At 38.6% G+C, this 19,621-nt stretch overlaps 1 protein-coding gene across 4 annotated transcripts in view; it reads left to right on the plus strand.

The window, feature by feature from the left end:
- Positions 1 to 19,621, plus strand: part of WWC3 (WWC family member 3) — a 188,799-nt gene that overhangs the window by 143,255 nt on the left and 25,923 nt on the right. For all 4 annotated transcript variants that reach the window (XM_063450084.1, XM_063450083.1, XM_063450085.1 and 1 more), the window contains exon 9: positions 19,205 to 19,447. In XM_063450084.1, the coding sequence (XP_063306154.1) occupies positions 19,205 to 19,447 (243 nt within the window). The remainder of the gene's footprint in view (positions 1 to 19,204; positions 19,448 to 19,621) is intronic.

The following is a 19,621-nucleotide window of genomic DNA, read 5'->3' on the forward strand; positions in this document are numbered from 1 at the left end:
AATATTGTGTACCCTAACACACAAACCTAAGAATCCGTAAAACAAAAGGCAAGAGAATTTTACTGGTCCTTAGGGTGTCTGGGCTTGACAAGAATAGTAAAGATAGGCAACACAATGCATGCAAAGGAATATTGTAGTCAGACAAAGAAACCACAAAGTGAGAAACAGCTAAGATCGGAAAAAAAGGTTTCAGGATAAGCCAAAGTCAAAACCAGGGACACCACATAAACAAGAAAGCACACTAGGCATTCCAACCACGACAGGATGCTGCAGCAAGGGGTATTATGCAAGTGTAGGATGCTCCCCGTTAGCCTCCTTTGAAGCTGTATTGTTGCCATGGAAACCAACATTGTAGGATGATGCATGGTCTTTAAAGGTATTCCAGTGGTAGCAATCCGCCTCAGAATTAATTCAGCAATGATGCAGAGTAGTTTCATCGTTATTGGAGTTAAACCCTGTGTCAAAAATAAACGCAGAAAGGGCGCATAGCCAGAGCATGAGTATGCCGATGAAACACCACATAGGGAGGGACCGTGGCAAATAACATGCACAAATGGTACATGTGAATTTCAGATTACTAGTGGAGATTACAATTTGACCTCTATTTAAAATTTTGTGATTTTATTTATTTTTTTATTTATTTTTTTGACAATACAGTGGGGACATTGAAATTGCATGGGTATCCAAATATGTATCCACTATTCTACCATTATTTGCCAAGTAAAGTTCCCATGACCTTGAATGTGACCTTAACACAGCTGCAGCTTCACAGTAGTTAAAGGTACAATTCACTCCAGGAAAAAAAAGGTGTAGAGAAAAAACACCATCTACCTAATTTTATGTTTAATTGGCCAAGTAACAAATTGCACATGAATAGTTGATACTTTTTTGTCCAATAAGTGTAAAACATTTCAACTAGGTTTTGTTGCAAGATTCCTTTATAAAGTAAAATCTGAAAAACAAAATACTGTGCTCTCAGTTTACTGGCAAACTTAAATCTCTATCATTATGGAATTTCTTGCATTAATTCCCGATTTAAAAAATGCTGAAGGTCAGGGAGTGGCAGAGGATATTACAAGGGAAATACCAGCTTTCCTGTCTCATTAGAGACCTCTCTGGGAACTTTGCTGGATGGTAAATATCAGAACCTGATAAGTTCTTCTCTTCTGTGTAACTTTGATAGTTTTATTCCATTTTGGTATTGTGCAGGGTGAGGCAGCACATTATTTCTGGAAGTGTTAAAGGGACAGTTCTTAATTATAAATATAACATTGCTACCGATTTAAATGGTGTTTGTTTTTCACTCAAGGAATACTCCAAGCACCATAAATGCGTGTACTTCTTGCAACGCACTGCAAAATGCAGGACATTTAAAAGTGAATATCCTTTTGTATTTATTTTTGCGTATTATTCAACGCATTGTTTATATAATGTCAGCAGCTTGGAGTGTCTGTCTAATGAGAAGAAAATAGGGGTGTCAAACTTGTATGTTCTGGAGTGCCAAATTGTCCACCGACATAGGTGTGGAGGGCCAAATGCATAAACATACATACATGCAAACAAGAGAGCGAGCAGGCACAAAGAACAAACTTCACTTTGTCATAAAAGTAATTTATTACTTCCTTTCAAAAATAAAAAAAGGTGTATTTCTGTGAAATGTTGGCGTTTGAATGCAGTTATGTGTTTGTATGTACTGTTGCCATTTGAATGCAGTTGTGTGTGTGTATTGTGCGTTTGAATGCAGGGGCTTGTTTGTGATAATGACGTGTATTTCTGTGCAATGTTGGTGTTTCAATGCTGGGGTGTTTGTGTGTGCAGTGTTGGCGTTTGAATTCTGGGATATATGCACTGTCACACACAGATGCACATATTGCCACAGATATGCGCACTCAGTTGCATACAGTCACTGGTACACATACAACCTGACTGCCTGCTCCTGCCTTCCTGCACGGCTCTCATCAAGCTTGGAGGAAGTGACCGGAACTCACTTCCTCCCGGAGAGCGGGGGGCACTAACGCGGTTACACACAGACACACAATCTGTTATATATATATATATATATATAGATAGATAGATATACATACTCACAATGTGTGTGACTGGCTGCTTCTGCTGCAGGCATGGTGAGGGAACAGATGTCCATCTCTGATCCCCTGCGATCTGAGACCCATGCCACTTGGAGCCCAGACAGAGCAACCCACTAGCACTCCCTCGTACCTTGGTCGATAGTGCCAGCAGCCTGTGCTGCTTTTTCTCCTTCTCCGCTGAGCTACTGTCTGGGATCTGGAGGAAGTGAAGTTTAATCACATACTCCTAGCATAGACAACACTCGGGGAAATGACCACAGGCAGAATTCGGCATCTGGGAGGAAACAATGAGGCTTAATAGAAAGGAGTAAACTATAGAAGTGGGAGAGAACCAAAAATGTTTTGGCAAAAAATTGACAGCACTAGTTTTGAATCTGTAATCAAAACAAATATAAATCTGTTCAAAGAACAGTGCAGTCAGACCAGGAATTATTAAGACGATAATTCTTACATTTTCAAGTGAAGACTAAAATACAGAATCCTACAGAGTATTAAAGAATACTGAGCTTGGGAAGAAGCTCCCATTTAAATCTTGAAAATATGTAATCTACCCCATCCAAAAACACTGCATGAAGTATATTTGTCTTTCAGGACATATTTTATAAGCATCCCACATATTTACACATTTATATTGCTAGTCCTATGAAATGTTTTGTAAGTAAGCTCCAATATTTAAATATACTACAATTCACTGTGAGCGAGGAAAGTAATAATCTGATACCACAGATTGGAATGCGGAATCAAGGACATAGCAATATTTGTTATTCAGACATGCGAGTGGGCACAGTGCCTGGAACACAGCTATATGCTTTATTTCTTAAAGGCAAAAGCATTTAGACTTTGCTCTGCTCTTAATATTGCATGTAACCTTCGCTAACCGTTTAAGGTATGATTTGTACCAGGGCTGGCTTAAGACATTATACTTCCAAGAACAAAATGGTGCTCCTGCTCCGAAAACTCCCCTCCCAAAGCTACTCAGAACCACTGAAAAAAGTACTAAAGTCACTAGGGCCTATGTAGTTGTTAAGGTGCATAATGTCTTTGGATGCTTTCAAATTGTCAGTGGTTCATGTCGGAGTGGTGTACGAGGTGCATCCTGCTTGAGGGAGGTCAGGGGTGGTGGTAAGAATATACACAATGACAATTAAAGGAAGAAAGTACAGGTACATCTGTGGGATACATAGATTCCAAGTGGTATACCCACAGAGTACTGGTACATTAGTAGCAATCCATATTTGAAATAAAATGTAACTTTTAATTAACAATTTTAAAACTAGAGTAGCACAATCACTATATATCCAAAATTAAGTAGCAAAAGGAGAGAGAGAGAGAGAGTATAATAAAGAAATAGGTCAGACCGTGCCAGTTATATCAAGTAATAAAGACAAACAACGAGTGCATCACTCTGCTTTTTATTTCTTTCTCAATGATCGAATAATCACATTTCAAACAATATACTACATGGTCCCTGGCACAGGTTCGGAAGTCTGTTGCTGTTATTACTTCAATTCTCCACTAGTCCTAGTTCCAGATGTGCTAAATATAGTGAAAGTATGCCCTTTGTGTAGAGTTTCCCCAATATAATGGACGCAACCAGTTGTATTGGGTAAAAGCAGCAATCTGAACTTTATTAGGCCACACTCTGCTTTTTATGCAGTGCCATGCAGTGCCCTAGCATGGGGTTTCCAATACAAAATCACAGGGGTTTCCTTCACACCAGCTATTGTGATTGAGAGAAAATTGGATTAGCTTAATTGGAGCTCAATTATCTCTCAAATAGGAAAACGTACATACAATTTTTACATATCACAAAAATACATGACAACAGCATCGGAAACCCACAAAAATATATTCCCAAATAGCCCCGATCTGAGCGCACAACATATCCATAAAGCGCTCCGCTATGAAAGCTATGTTCATGTATATATGAACTGACTGCTGTGGAGAGGTGGTATTTTCAATTTCAAAAGAGGTTAATTTCATTGTATGAGAGGTCAGAGCTTACAACCTAAATTCCTCTTTGAAGCTGGGACCCCAGCAGAGCTACTCTGTAAGGTGTGAGAAGTCACACATAAGTGGCCTGGAAGTCTGGTTTCAGGATAAACTAACTCTCTCATTTGCCGTTTCAGTATAAACTAACTCTCTCATTTGCCGTATGTCTTGATTCCCTCTTAGATAAGGAGTCCTTTGATATGAACAAGCCTTGTGTTCCAATATCATATCCAAAAGAGACATTAAAGGGACTCTCCAGTTCCAGGAAGACAAATCAGTTTTCCTGGCACTGCAGAATCCTGCAGTGCCTCCAACCCCCCATCCCTTGTTGCTGAAGGGGTTAAAACCCCTTCAGTGACCTACCTGAATTCAGCACTGATGTCTCTCAGCGCTGGGTCAGGCTCCGCCCACACTCCTCCCCTGTCGATGTCAGACAGTGGGGGAGACCTAATGCGCATGCGCCGCAATGGCAGCGCCTGTGCATTAGACCTCCCCATAGGAAAGAATTATTCAATGTTTTCCTATGGGGATTCCAGTGATGCTGGAGGTCCTCATGCATAGCGTGAGGACGTCCAGCGTAATTTAAAACACTTTTCGTGTTTTAAGAAGCCAGAAGTCCCTCTAGTGGCTGTCTATCAGACAGCCACTAGAGGAGGACTTAACACTGCAAGGTAATTATTGCAGTTTGTAATAACTGCACTAATTACGGTTGCAGGGTTATGGGAGTTGGCACCCAGACCACTCCAATGGGCAGAAGTGGTCTGGGTGCCTGGAGTGTCCCTTAAATACCTATCCTAAGAGTAATACTTAAGCCTCATTTTTATCATATTTAGAATGGGACAAGCACAATCTTCCAATCAAGCCTGAACATGATTTGCGAACAAGGGGACCCCTCAGAATCTGTTCTGTAACCGAAAAGAAGGGAACAATTCCATTAGAATGCAGGGAAACGTTAGACGATACAAAGTATAATTAAGGGTGCACGTACGAGAAGTCTCATCTCCCGTGACAGCCCCATACCTTGTGTTAAAATAAATGGACATTAATTAGGCAGAAATTAAGAATTCAACACTGCAAATTCATGATATTTTTCATGCTTTACAACATAATGTGGAAAACGCTGAGGTGCAGAGTTTTTTTTTTTTCCTTCTTTTAGTTTTCCTTTCTTTATGCCAGATGTATCTTTACAATTATACTTCCCACATTCCACTTGCTTTTATTTATATGCTCTTCCTTTTCAATATTTGGGTGCAACCATTTTGTTCTGGTTTGTCCATGATGTTTTTTGGTGGGTCACATGGCCACACTAGGTGTCCACATCTGCAAGCAGGGGGACTGCCTGAACTGACAGGCAGTCCCCCTGCTGGTGAAAAAGTAAAGAAAAAAAATATGTATATATGATATATATGTATATATGTGTATATATATAAATATCTTAATACACCTATTTCAATGTGTAAACATGGAAAAGGGGAAAGCCCTACATTTGGCCCCTGTAAGTTTGCAAAAACCCATAAAACCTTTACATTTGAGTCACTGTTGTACTCCAGAGATGTTGCTGAACACATATTGGAGTGTTCTTTGTCAGTAACACATTACAGGAGCTGAAAATCCATGCCTAAAGTACAATGTGTGTACAAAATAACACACAAAAAATGACTACACAAAAGGTTGACAAAGACTGGTGGTAGAATTAGTGCACGTAAAGTGTTAAAATACCACCATTTGAAATACCCTAGGGTGTCTACTTTTCAAAAATACATGTTTTGATCGGGGTAAATCACATTGGCCGGCTTCAAAAATGTCCCAAATAGGACATTGGAGCATGATGACCATCTGTGAAAATTCCGAGTTGGAAAACTGGAATGCGCACCCTCCAAATAAGGTATTTTAGCCACCAGAGAACTTGACACACCTATACATGGGGGGTATCACTGTACTCAGGGGATGTTGCTGAACACGTATTGGGGTGTTATTTTGCAGTAACCCTTAAAGTTCTCTGTTCATGTATTCTTAAATTGCTATGTGTGTCAAAAAAATCACCAATTATTATATATTTGTTTAAATTTGGCATAGATTGGTGGTAAAATGGTTGCATGAAAAGAGTCAAAATACCCCAAGTTTAATACCTTAGGTTGTCTTCTTTTAAAAAAATATATACATGTGAAGGGTTATTCAGGGTTTTCTGACAAATATCACTGTTACAATGTAACGTTAATTTTTGGGGGGAAATGGCTTGGAAATAGCAACGTGCTACTTGTACTTATTGCCCTATAACTTAAAAAAGAAAAGCTAACATGTTAACATTGGGTATTTCTAAACTCCGAAATTTAGAAACTATTTAGCATGGGTGTTTTTTGTCAGTTGTAGATGCGTAACAGAATTTGGGGGTCAAATTTCGAAAGTGTGTGGTTTTTTACATTTTGTCATCATATTTTATTTAAAAAAATTATAGTAAATTATATGATATGAAAATAATGATATCTTTAGAAAGACAATTTAATGGCGAGAAAAACTGTATATAATATGTGGGTGCAGTAAATGAGTATGAGGAAAATTACAGATAAACACAAACACCTCAGAAATGTAAAAACAGCCCTTGTCCCAAACGATAAGAAAGTTCGAAAGTACTCTGCTCACGAAGGGGTTAAGAAAAATGTGGCTTTACAGAATTCATTGATGGTGCCATCCATGCTATGGACTGACAGTAGTACACTAATTGTCACTGTATAAAAAATAACTTTTCCAGTGCTATAATCTTAATCATCATGTACACAATTTAACATGTCTTTTTTGCTGTTTTTAACAATGCTTCAAGAAAAACATTTGCCTTGAAGGCCTCATGATCCAAATTCTTTCCAGATGCTAGTAGGAAACAAACTGTGTTAGATTTCGTTTCTTCTGGGAGATGTTTTTCCTGGCCGAATGCAATGTCATTTTCTTCTTTTTTTTTTTATTTTTTTCTGCTTTGGAAATTGAGAAGTATCCGCATACGGTTCTTCGCTTTTGGATGTTGGTGTCATTATCCAGTGCCAAAGACCTACATATTTATTGAAGCTTTCTAAAATACTGCCCATCCTTTTTTTATTAATTACATTATGTCATTTGGTACTTTTGGGAATTTTCAGCACATAGCTTAAAAAAAAAAAAAAAAAAAATAATACTGTTTGAATATTTAAATGTGTGTATGTATGGTGTGTGGCTTTACAAAAATGATGTCCTAGGGGGCAGGGCCTAACTGCCTGGCCGGGTATATGTGTCCTGCCTGAGCTCAGGACTTTTATGCACTTAATAGAGGTTTTATGTCTCAAAACTCGACTGATGCAACTCACCAAGACATCTAACTGTCTCTAGCTGCACCTGAGCTCTATATCAGCGACTGTAACTCACCTTTGTGGACACAATCCGAGAGAGTAGATCAATCGAACTGCAGCCTGGTGTGCCTGAACGATTGTACAGGTGTCGATCTCCTGTCAGAACTACCCAGCAAGCTGCCAGAATCACCTTCCAGAGCCCGTTGCTCAGGACCGGTGGAGGTTATGCCGGTGTAGGAGACATCCCTGCCGAGATGAGGCTTCACTGCACTGCGGCCTAATTGGGCAGAAGGTACGGAGACCAATCCAAGATGGCAGACGCCATGTGCACATTGCAGCCTAGCACCCAGGGGCCTGCATGTGTCCACACTGGACATGATCTTTGCAGGCACTGCTGGAGTATACTCCTCCCCCCACCCTCCTCTCGAAATGACGACAGCACATTGTGACAGCACAGAGCTTACGCTGAGGAGTCCCCAGCGCACGGCGTCCCAGACCTTGACCTAGTCTCGACTCTGGTGGACTCACACACACAGTACCTGAGGCTCTACAGAATTGGCATCGGCTGAAACTGGGCCTGAAGGAAGGCTCACCCACTGTATGCCTTATAGTCTATGGGGATGGCTCCTGTAATCTTTATTCCTATTTTCTGCTAAGATACTGGTCTTATAATTTACTCCTCTCTTGCAGTTGAATTTACTTTCTCTTTTTCACTAATGTACTTCTTGCCTAGCACTGTTATTTTTGTGATAAATTACAAAAATGTGCTGTTTTCTCTATATACCTTATGCAAAAGATATGTCTAATCTCATGATCACTTATATCTGCTGATGACATTATCCCTTTTGTAACTAAGCACATAAAAAAAAAAGGCTGTTGGCATTTAGTAATTATAAAAAAAAAAAAAGTGATGAAGACAGAATGATCTAAGAGATTAGGCAGAAAGAGGCTAAGCAAGTTATAAGAGCCTCCAAAGCACACACAGAAGAGAAAATAGCAGTCAGTAAACAAAAGGGGGACAAAACATTTTTTAGATAGATAAATGATAAAAGGAAAGTAAAACAAGGATTAGTTAGATTAAAAACCAAAGAAGGAATGTATGTAGAAGAGGATAAAGGTCTAGCCGATTCCCTCAATTAATATTTTTGTTCAGTATTTACAGATGAAAATGAAGGAAAGGGGCCTCCGTTAGGAAAAAGGATAAATGAGTCATTTGTTACATGTGAGTTTACAGAGGTATAGGTTCTATTTCAACTGTCAAAAGTAAAGACAAATAGGTTGATGGGGCCTGATGGAATACACCCAAAGCTATTAAAACAACTTAGTGGTGTACTTGCAAAACCATTAATGGATTTATTTAACCCCTTAAGGACCAAACTTCTGGAATAAAAAGGAATTATGACATGTCACACATGTCATGTGTCCTTAAGGGGTTAAACAATCATTGTTAACGGGAGTAGTCCCAGAAGATTGGAAATTAGTGAATGTTGTACCTATTCACAAGAAAGGTAGTAGGGAGGAGTCGGGTAACTATAGGCCAGTAAGCCTTACATCAGTAGTGGGGAAAGTGATGGGAACCATGTTAAAGGATAGGATTGTTGAACATCTAAAATCACATGGATTTCAAGATCAGAGACAACATGGGTTTACTGTAGGTAGCTCATGCCAAACTAATCTAATTGATTTTTTTTTTTTTTTAAATATTTCGTTTTTATTGTGTGTTTCAGCACTTGTGTCACATTGCTTTCAAAGCGGAATGTATAACAGATAAACATTATAAACATTATAAACATCCTTCCATGGTATAGTTTAACCAGATGTTACAGAGAGTGCAGCTTTATGGCCATATCTTGGTTTGCAAGTCACATATAAAGGGAGTAGGAACATTGGATGGCAGCAGGTGTCTTATCGCTGTAGTCTGGTGGGTATATAGGCAAGCCAAATCTGGCTATTTTGGATACCGTGTGTGAGTACTAGGAAGGGTTTAAAAATAAAAATATGATACAAAAGGGAGGGGGTAACTAGTGTTGGGAGGGGAAGGGAATGTGAGTGGGGGGAGGAGTTTGGAATGCTGCATCACCATCTAGAGTGCTATCTCAGAGCGTTGTCTCAACTCACACTCTTAGTTCGCACAGGTTCTGCTCAGCCGCCATTGCCTTCTTCGTGAGATTTAACCCCTTAAGGACAGAGCTTCAGAAGCTTGACTTACGCTTAATGACACAAGCAATTTTTGCATTTTCTTGCTGTTTGCGTTCAACTGCAATTTGCATCTCTCTCATTTATTGCACCGACACATATTATATACTGTTTTTTAAAGGACAGAAAGGGCTTTAATTTGATATAACATATATATATATAAATGCTTACTTATTATAAAAAAAATACAGAAAAATGCAAAAAAAATGAAAAATATTGTTTTTTTTTACAGTTTTTGCAATCATAATGTGTGCATAATTAGTGCAGGTTAAGGAAAGTAATTAAAAATAAATTCATTTATTTGTTCTGATTTACAGAATATATAATGTGTCTGGGATTTTAAGTTTTTTTTGGTAGTTACAGGTCACAAAGCACAAGGAGTAAAATAAAATTTTAATGTGGAGCGATTTTAGAATTTGGTATGTTTGTCTTGTAAGCCTAATAGCCATAAAATAAAACAAAATTGCCACACAAAAGTATATATTTATATAAAGTAGACATCACAGGCTATTTACCTAAGGTTGTTTTGACACTTTCTACGTAGCCATTTTACCGCCAACCTCTGCTAAATATTGGAGTAAAATTGTGTTTTTGGGGGGTTTTCGCACACAAACGTATAACAAAGAACTTCTCATGTGTATTTTGTAAAGTTGGTGTGTGCTATTCCTGTACAAAGTTTTATTATGTGTTCAGTTACTTCTGCTGAGTACAACGGTACCCCCATTGTATGTCTTTGGCACTATTTTGTGAAGCTACAGTGCCATATAGGAGACCTGTCCTTTTCAGTATTCACAGTAGAATTTTGAGAGACGGATTTAATGAGCCTATGCTTCCATTTGGGGTATTATAACAGTTTGACTGTTCAAAAACCCCAACAAAGGCCTACCATTTGTAAAAGTAGACACTCCAGGGTATCTCATAAGGTGCATATTGTGCCTTAACATGCCCCCATTTTTTTACCATTACATGCCAAAGTATGTGGTAAAAAATAATTTTGTGCATTTTTTACATACGGATTGCATTTTTGCTGGGCATTTTGTATATTTCATATGTGCCACTAAGTTCAAACCCCCAAAATTATGCTCAGCTAAGTCTTCTGAGTAAAAGGACACCCCCATTGTATGTCTATGGCACTATTTCGTGAAGCTACAGTGCCATACAGGAGACCTGTCTTTTTCAGTATTCACAGTAGAATTTTGAGAGACGGATTTAATGAGCCTATGCTTCCATTTGGGGTATTATAACAGTTTGACTGTTCAAAAACCCCCACAAAGGCCTACCATTTGTAAAAGTAGACACTCCAGGGTATCTCATAAGGTGCATATTGTGCCTTAACATGCCCCCATTTTTTTACCATTACATGCCAAAGTATGTGGTAAAAAATAATTTTGTGCATTTTTTACATACGGATTGCATTTTTGCTGGGCATTTTGTATATTTCATATGTGCCACTAAGTTCAAACCCCCCAAATTATGCTCAGCTAAGTCTTCTGAGTAAAAAGACATCCCCAATGAATGTCTTTGGCACTATTTTGTGAAGCTACAGTGGCATATTGGAGACCAAGCCATATCAGTTTTTACAGAACTTTGAATTTTGACGCTGGGCCTATATGCAATTTCCAAGCATCTTCGTAAGTTTTAAATTCAAACTACCCCACAAAGGCCTACCATTTCTTAAAGTAGACACCCCAGGGTATTTCAAAAGGCATATTTTGAACCTTAGCGTGGGATAATTTTTCCGCTAGCTTGTACCAGGTGTAGTGGTAATAAGCGTTTTTTCTGCCTTTTTGACACACAAAGTGAGTTTGCACAGTATATTTTGCAAACCTTATGTGTACCACCACTCTATAATACTTTATATGTTGCTCAGCTATGTCGGCTGAGTACAAAAATACCCCCGTATGTACCTTTGCCAGGTATATGTGGACATCGGAGGGGCACATTTGGGACACAGCCATTCCATTTTTTTTCAAACTTTAAATTTTTACGCTGTGCCCATGTCCCATTTTAGAGTATTTTACCAGGCTATATAATCCAAATACCCCATAAAGCCATACCATTTCTTAAAGAAGACATCCCAGGGTATTTCAAAAGGCATATTTTGAAAATTAGTGTGGGATCATTTTTCCGCTAGCTTGTACCAGGTGTAGTGGTAATAAGCGTTTTTTCTGCCTTTTTGACACACAAAGTGAGTTTGCACAGTATATTTTGCAAACCTTATGTGTACCACCACTCTATAATACTTTATATGTTGCTCAGCTATGTCGGCTGAGTACAAAAATACCCCCGTATGTACCTTTGCCAGGTATATGTGGACATCGGAGGGGCACATTTGGGACACAGCCATTCCATTTTTTTTCAAACTTTAAATTTTTACGCTGTGCCCATGTCCCATTTTAGAGTATTTTACCAGGCTATATAATCCAAATACCCCATAAAGCCATACCATTTCTTAAAGAAGACATCCCAGGGTATTTCAAAAGGCATATTTTGAACCTTAGCGTGGGATCATTTTTCCGCTAGCTTGTACCAGGTGTAGTGGTAATGAGCGTTATTAAATTAATTTTGTAACTTTTTAAAACTTTTTTTACTTTTTAAAACTATTTTTTAAACTTTTGTTTTGCTTATTAATTTTTTTAAAGTTTCCTAAACTTTCGTAAAACTTTTTTTTTACAGATTTAACATTTTTCTAAGCTTTTTCTTTTACCGTTAACCCCTAACTAGCAGTAAGCAGCACTAACAGTAAATTCCCCATTTTCCCATAACTCCCACCCACCCCAGCTAGCAAAATATTTAATTATACAATATTTAAATTAGTTAATTAAATTAATTTAACCCCTGAGGGTTAAAAAATAAATAAAAGTTAATCGTCAGGGGTTAAAAAAAAATTAGATCACAGTATAATACTGTGATCTGTATTTTGATCACTGTAGGCAGTGATAGACTGGCAGGTAAGGGGTTAATTTTTATTTGGACTGGGTAAAGGGTTTATTTTTTTTTATTTTTTACTTAAACGTTAATAAAACTTTTTTTTTACTTAATTTTTTAACTTTTTAAAGCTTATTTTAAAACTTTTTTTAACGTTAACCCCTAGTTAGCCTAACACTAAATCCCCCAATTCCCCACTAACTTCCACCCTCCCCAGCTAGCTAAATTTATCATTTTAAAATATTTAAATTAATTAATAAAATAAATTTAACCCCTGAGGGTTAAAAAAAAAAAAGAATTAACCCTCAGGGGTTAAAAAAAAAATCAGATCATATTAAAATGTAATCCCTGCCAATTGATCACTGTAGTCAGTGATCATTTGGCAGGGAAGGGGTTAATTTTTTATTAATATGGGTAAAGGGGGGTGGGATTTTAATTTAACTTTTTTTTTTAACACCAGGGGGCAGGATCATCACTGATCCGGCTCCCTGCACTTCACAGTGAACCCGGAAGTGCAGGGAGGCGGAGGTGAGTATACAGAGCACATGTGCCCGCTCTGACATGCTGTCAGAGCGGGCACATGAGCTGGGACAGCCCGATCCGGTGCTCCCGGTCTGCCTCTAATGCAGAGGCAGACCGGAGCACCATTAACCCCACGATCGCCGCGATTGCGGCGATCTGGGGTTAATTTTACCGCGTGACGGACGAGGTCCGTCACCCGTCGTTAAGGGCATCCCCAGGATGACGGACCTCGTCCGTCACCCGTCGTGAAGGGGTTAAGGGAGTCATGTTGAGTGCTCAGTCTCGCATTGCCCTGACTTCTGGGACGGGGTGGCTGATGGACCTACAAGTATGTTGGGTCCAGGTTCAGCTAACCTGACCATTTGGACCATATTTGGTTATAACGTGTTAAGGCACCTTTGATTGTGTGTGATACTTTCTCTAGTTGCTGTGTTTGATTCACCTTGTTAACCATGATTTTTTTGATTGGGTAACTAAAATAATAGATCAGGGTGGTGCAGTAGACCTTGCTTACCTAGATTTCAGTAAGACTTTTGACACTGTTCCACATAGAAGGCTCCTCAATAAACTGCAATTTTGGATTCCAATATTGTTGACTGGGTTAGGCAGTGGCTAAATGACAGGCAACAGAGGGTTGTAGTCAACAGAGTATATTGAAGCAAGGTCTAGTTACCAGTGGGGTACCTCAGGGATCTGTACTTGGATCCATTCTCTTTAATATTTTTATTAGTGATATTGCAGAAGGTCTTGATGGTAAGGTATGTCTTTTTTTGCTGATGATACGTCAAATGGCAAATGATTTAGAAAATTGGTCAGAGCTGTGGCAACTGACATTTAATGTAGAGAAGTGCAAGATAATGCACCTTGGACGTAAAAACCCAAGGGTAGAGTATAGGATATTTGATACCCTACTAACCTCAACATCTGAGGAAAGGGATTTAGGAGTAATTATTTAAGATGACTTAAAGGTAGGCAGACAATGTAATAGAGCAGCTGGAAATGCTAGCAGAATGCTTGGTTGTATAGGGAGAGGTATTAGCAGTAGAAAGAGCACTGAGTACAGAACACTGGTGAGTCCTCACTTGGAGTATTGTACACAGTACTGGAGACCGTATCTCCAGAAGGAGATTGATACTTTATAGAGAGTTCAGAGAAGGGCTGCTAAACTGGTTCATCTGGTGCAGGATAAAACTTACAAGGAAAGGTTAAAGGAACTTAACATGTATAGCTTGGAGGAAAGACGAGACGGGAGGATGTGATAGAAACATTTAAATACATAAAGGGAATCAACACGGTAAAGGAGGAGACTATATTTAAGAAGAAGGAGAAATACCACAACAAGAGGACATAGTCTTAAATTAGAGCGGCAAAGGTTTAAAAATATCAGGAAGTATTACTTTACTGAGAGGGCAGTGGATGCATGGAATAGCCTTGCAGCTGAAGTGGTAGAGGTTAACACAGTAAAGGAGTTTAAGCATGCGTGGGATAGGCATAAGGCTATCCTAACTAGAAGATAAGGCCAGGGACTAATGACAGTATTTTGAAATATTGGGCAGACTAGATGGGCGAGCGAATGATTCTTATCTGCCGTCACATTCTATGTTTCTGTCCTATGCTACGAGCCAGGCTTATAAAGGTGTCCATCGTCACTACAATCTATAGTATACCCACCAGGGGTGAAATGAATAGTGTGTGTGTGTATGTATATATATATATATATATATATATAATATTTGTACTGGATATTCCTTGCACTCAGACTGTAGATTAATTAAAGTGCCGGGTGCATTCAGCAGGGGTAACCAAATGTAGAAATCACTGTAGAAAAGCTTGTACTCATGGTCAAATTTTATTGAAACAAGTTAAAAGTGCAGACCGTTTCAGTCCCCTTCCGGGACTTTCATTAGGATCAAGGATATGTTAAAACCCTAATAACCCACAATTAATAGCCAAGTGAAACAAGATAATTGACTTACCCCATATGAATCACACAGTGTCCTACTGTGCAAAGTGCGCATATGTGGATTGGGCTCCTCCCCTAAGTGCCATGATGACGCAGTCTCTGTTGCCTAGGTGACAGTTACAAGCTACGATTCTGGAAATACTTGAAGAGATGAAAGCAGTAGAGACTGCCTAAATTAACAGAAGAACCTTATAGAATTCTTTAGCTTCTTTGAGCAGTGCCTTCTTAACGTCTTGTTTGTGTTATTGTTTTGTGTGTCAATTACTTGTTGCCAGTTATCCCCATTCTATGATTGCAAGATGTTTGGAATTACCTACTTGCAAAGTTATTTTAAAAAACTGAGTGCAAGTGTACTTTTTTTTTTTTGAGGAGGTCAATGGTGGTCTTAAACAATAAAACACAAAAAGTATATAACTACTATATATACACACAGTATATAACACCCACTCAAAACAGTGTGTACTCTATACACCAACAAATGCAAATGAACAACGAAAATATAAGTGGAGGGTATATGAGAAAGGTGAATATCCCGTAAACATAGGAAAAATGATACCACTTTAATAATTTAATACGAATAAACTTGACATAGGCTAATATTGTAAGGTATCACTTCACCCACTAGATGTAAATTGTACTCACAAGCATTAGGATGATTTCAAGCCCATCAGAGTATATGGAGAAGATTCCCACATCTGGCGGAGTGTGTTCAAGCTTTTGGCAAAAAACAAAGAGCAAAAGATAGTGCAGATGGTAGATATAAAAGGAAACCATTTATTAGATTGCACTTACAAAATAGCAGCAAAAGCCAGCATGTCTCCGCAAACAGCAGATATAGATGGTATAAAGACCAGGATCAATGTAAAAAAAGTTGAGTCCCAAGACAAAACCAGAGTCTCTGTAATGTAAATCTGACGCGGTTAGTCTATGAAGACTTCTTGAGAGATGTGTAGTCTCTCCTCCTCAGCCTCCGTTTAAATACTATTGATACTCTTCCCATGTAATCCAGCTGGAAGCAAATGCGTGGCATGCGTTTCACGCTGGAACGCCTCATGGTTTCTGGTGTCCTGTTTTTGTCATTCTGGCGTCCGCTGTTTGCGGAGACATGCTGGTCTTAATGTTAATTTAGAATTTCCATCTGTTCACTCACATTGCATTTTGTTAGATTAAAATAAACTATTAACATTTCTATGTTTGAAAGTATTCTTATTTTGCAGCATTTTTTCACACCTGCCTAGACCTTTTGCACAGTATTGTATGCATGTACATAATGCTGGCTTTAAACAAAATGTATAAAATCCTGTAGTTTAAGACAGACATATAAAAGCCAGCCAAATAATTCTATTTATTTGGAGTAAAATACATATACAGTTGAATAAATATATATATTATTGCATGTATTCTAATATAACGCAGTGCTTTTTTCACATTTCTGATGTCTGTTTAAAAGTGACTTGTGCTTCTTTAAATGAAACAGGTGTTATTTTAAAAGCTCATATAAAAAGCAGTAACATACTAATAAAACATTTACTGCTCTGTGAAATATATACAAAAGTTACTGTGATGTTCAAACCATTATTTAGCTGATATAACACTATGGGAGCTGTAGTCCATTGTGGGTATGATGCCACAAGAATGGACATATAAGTATGGTGTAATAACTTAGAAGAAGGAAAGGTGTAGTTACATGCAAAACTATTTACTAAAGTAAGAATTGTAAGGAAACCGAATTTCCAGCGCACAAATTGATACCTTTTTTGGAACCTTTTAGTACCGGGTGCACAGATGAGCCTGCTGGGAGCGGAGTTGGGGAGTGGTGGCTGACCTCGCTCTCTTGCTCGTGGTTCGGACCCGCTGCACTCCTACTCTCCCTCCCCCCCACCCCTTTGACCAGTGTGGGGGTTATCCCGGTCCCCTCTGGACAAGAGCCAGCTGTTTCACCTATACTTACCACTTTGTTGGAGCTAACACCAAACCGCTCTCTGACCAGTCAAGATGGCGGCTGTCTTTCTAACCGACTCACATGGTGTGAGTACACAACAGATGGCCCACCACGATTCAACTCAACTGACTGTGACTGACACAGCCTGCAGGAAAACAAACTGGTTTCATTTTCAATCAGATGTAACATACTTCTAAAGTTTTTCTCCTTAGATTACTCTTTATAGGAAGTGTGTCGCATGCAGGGAGGTGTATGACTAGGGCTTCATAAATAAAGTAATTTAACTCCTAAGTGGTAAAGAATTGAGAAGTGGGGGTGCAGGGGCAAGATCTATACATTAAAACTGTTTCATTAAAGGGACACTCCAGGCACCCAGACCACTTCTGCCCATTGTAGTGGTCTGGGTGCCAACTCCCACTACCATTAACACTGCAAGTGTAATTATTGCAGTTTTCATAAACTGCAATATTTACCTTGAAGGGTTAAGTCCTCCTCTAGTGGCTGTCTACTAGACAGCCACTAGAGGACACTTCCGTGTTCATAGAACACGAAAAGTGTGCTATAACGTCGCTGGACGTCCTCACGCTATCGCTGAAATCCCCATAGGAAAGCATTGAAAGCATTTTTCAATGCTTTCCTATGGGGAGGTCTAATGCATGTGCATGACATTGCCGCGCATGCGCGTTAGATCTCCCGCGCCGGATTATGTCGGCGGGGGAGGAGCGTGGGCGGATCCTGATCCAGCGCCAAGGGATATCGGCGCTGGATTTTTAAGCATACCTTTACTACCGATGTAGTCGATATCTACTCCCTTTTCAATTACTTTTGCCATTTTATAGCATAGTTGTTTAACATACATACTTTCAGTTCTTCAACCTTCATTGTCCAACCCTACTGTGTGTGTGTGTGTGTGCTACAAAGTCTACAGCATGTATTCCTTTGACTCTACAGCTTGCATTCCTCTATCAATATGCAAGACCCAGTTTATCAGCATACATTGCAAACAGGTCTTTGACATGCATGACCCAACTCTTCCAGTTGCATTCTAACTCTTCGACATTCATGACCTACCTCTTAAAAATAATTCAAGCATGCCAAACAGTTGCTTCCTTTTCTTGCCCCACCTCATTGCAATATGAAATTTAACTTGACTGGAACACATTTCTTATAACACTTTATCTCAAAATTTTAATTACATGGCAATAAAATTCTAAAACATGGAGACAAATATGTATTTGATAATACTTACAAACTAGAACTTAATTTAAATCAAAATTGTTTCCTCTTTTGCAAATAAAAGAAAAAAAGTGGAAAATATTAGATTAATCAGATTTTTGATCTTCATCCAACTTCACAAGAAATAACATCTGTTGTACAGAATACTTGGGAGATGTCATTCGTCTATTACTCATTTCCCAGTAAATAGTTTTAGAAATGGATTTAGAGAAGAGCCCACGTTATACAGTGAACTATCCTCAAATTGTCAAACTATGGCAGGTATAAGTGTGTGCTCAGCGAGGTGATGTATGTGTTGTTATTTAGCAGATGTAAACCCTTTTCCAATCATCCTGCCTGTCTTATTGATTCGGTTTTCTCTTGTATAGTCTTGTTCAATCTCAGCACTTTGCTCAATATCGAGCCTGAGAATTAGAATGAGGCAATTGTAGAGGGGACTGGCAGACTATGAGTGTGAGGCACATGTAATGGGGGACAGCTTTTAAAAGAACATACTGTTTCAAAGGGTGTTACAGTTTAAAGAAAGCAAACCTAATTTAGTTCTAAAAGGGGGATTAAAATAAGGCAGCATTTAAAAATACTCAAACAATAAATTATGCAGAATTTGCCAATGTTCCTATAGAATATTTGAAAGAATTGTAAATCAGGTAATGCTCTACCCTTGGCATCTCATAACTTCATACGTGATATTCCTGACAACTAAGCCTTTCCTACTGTGATCATCATTACTGTTATTCATCCAGGTTAAATTGAGCCTAATTGCAGTTATGGGTATTGTCAGATCTCCATGTACTCTTCCTTAGTGAATATGTATCAATGTGTTTTTTAAATAGCAGTGAAAAGGGTTTATATTTTAAAATGGAATGTTTTTGACTGGTAAATAAGTGTGATTTATGACGTTATAGTATTAAAAATAAAATTCCTTCAAGAAGGATTTAAAAAAAAAAAAAATTATTTATTTTGCTTTGGATGATGTTGCAAAAGCATAAATGCAACCATTGAAATATTTATGTTCGTCTTATAGAGTTTCCAGTATTCAACATCAACTCGCTCTCCTAGAAAATGAATCCTGGCCAGGAATGGCTGAGGCGGACAGGGATCGTCTCCAGCTCATCAAAGAAAAAGAAGCTCTTCTTCAAGACCTGGAGCTCATCAGTCAGGAGAGGCGATCCCCTGAAGACCTAGCAAGGCTGGATGAGGAGAAAAGACGTTTGGCAGAAGAGATTCAGAGGGCCCGTTCCACATCCGCCCAAGGGGTTACTGAAAGGTTAGTCTCTTCTTCGCTAGGGCATTTTTACCAGATTTTTACCAAAATATTGCATATGGGTTTCCGTTGTCTTTATTTAAATGGCGTCAAGCAGATATTACATTTTTACAAATATTAGGGGCTCCATATTTGCTCACAAATTACAATTGCAAAAATGGTTATTTACTAATATTT

Source organism: Pelobates fuscus, chromosome 1 (genome assembly GCF_036172605.1).
Source record: "Pelobates fuscus isolate aPelFus1 chromosome 1, aPelFus1.pri, whole genome shotgun sequence".
Classification (NCBI taxonomy): domain Eukaryota; kingdom Metazoa; phylum Chordata; class Amphibia; order Anura; family Pelobatidae; genus Pelobates; species Pelobates fuscus.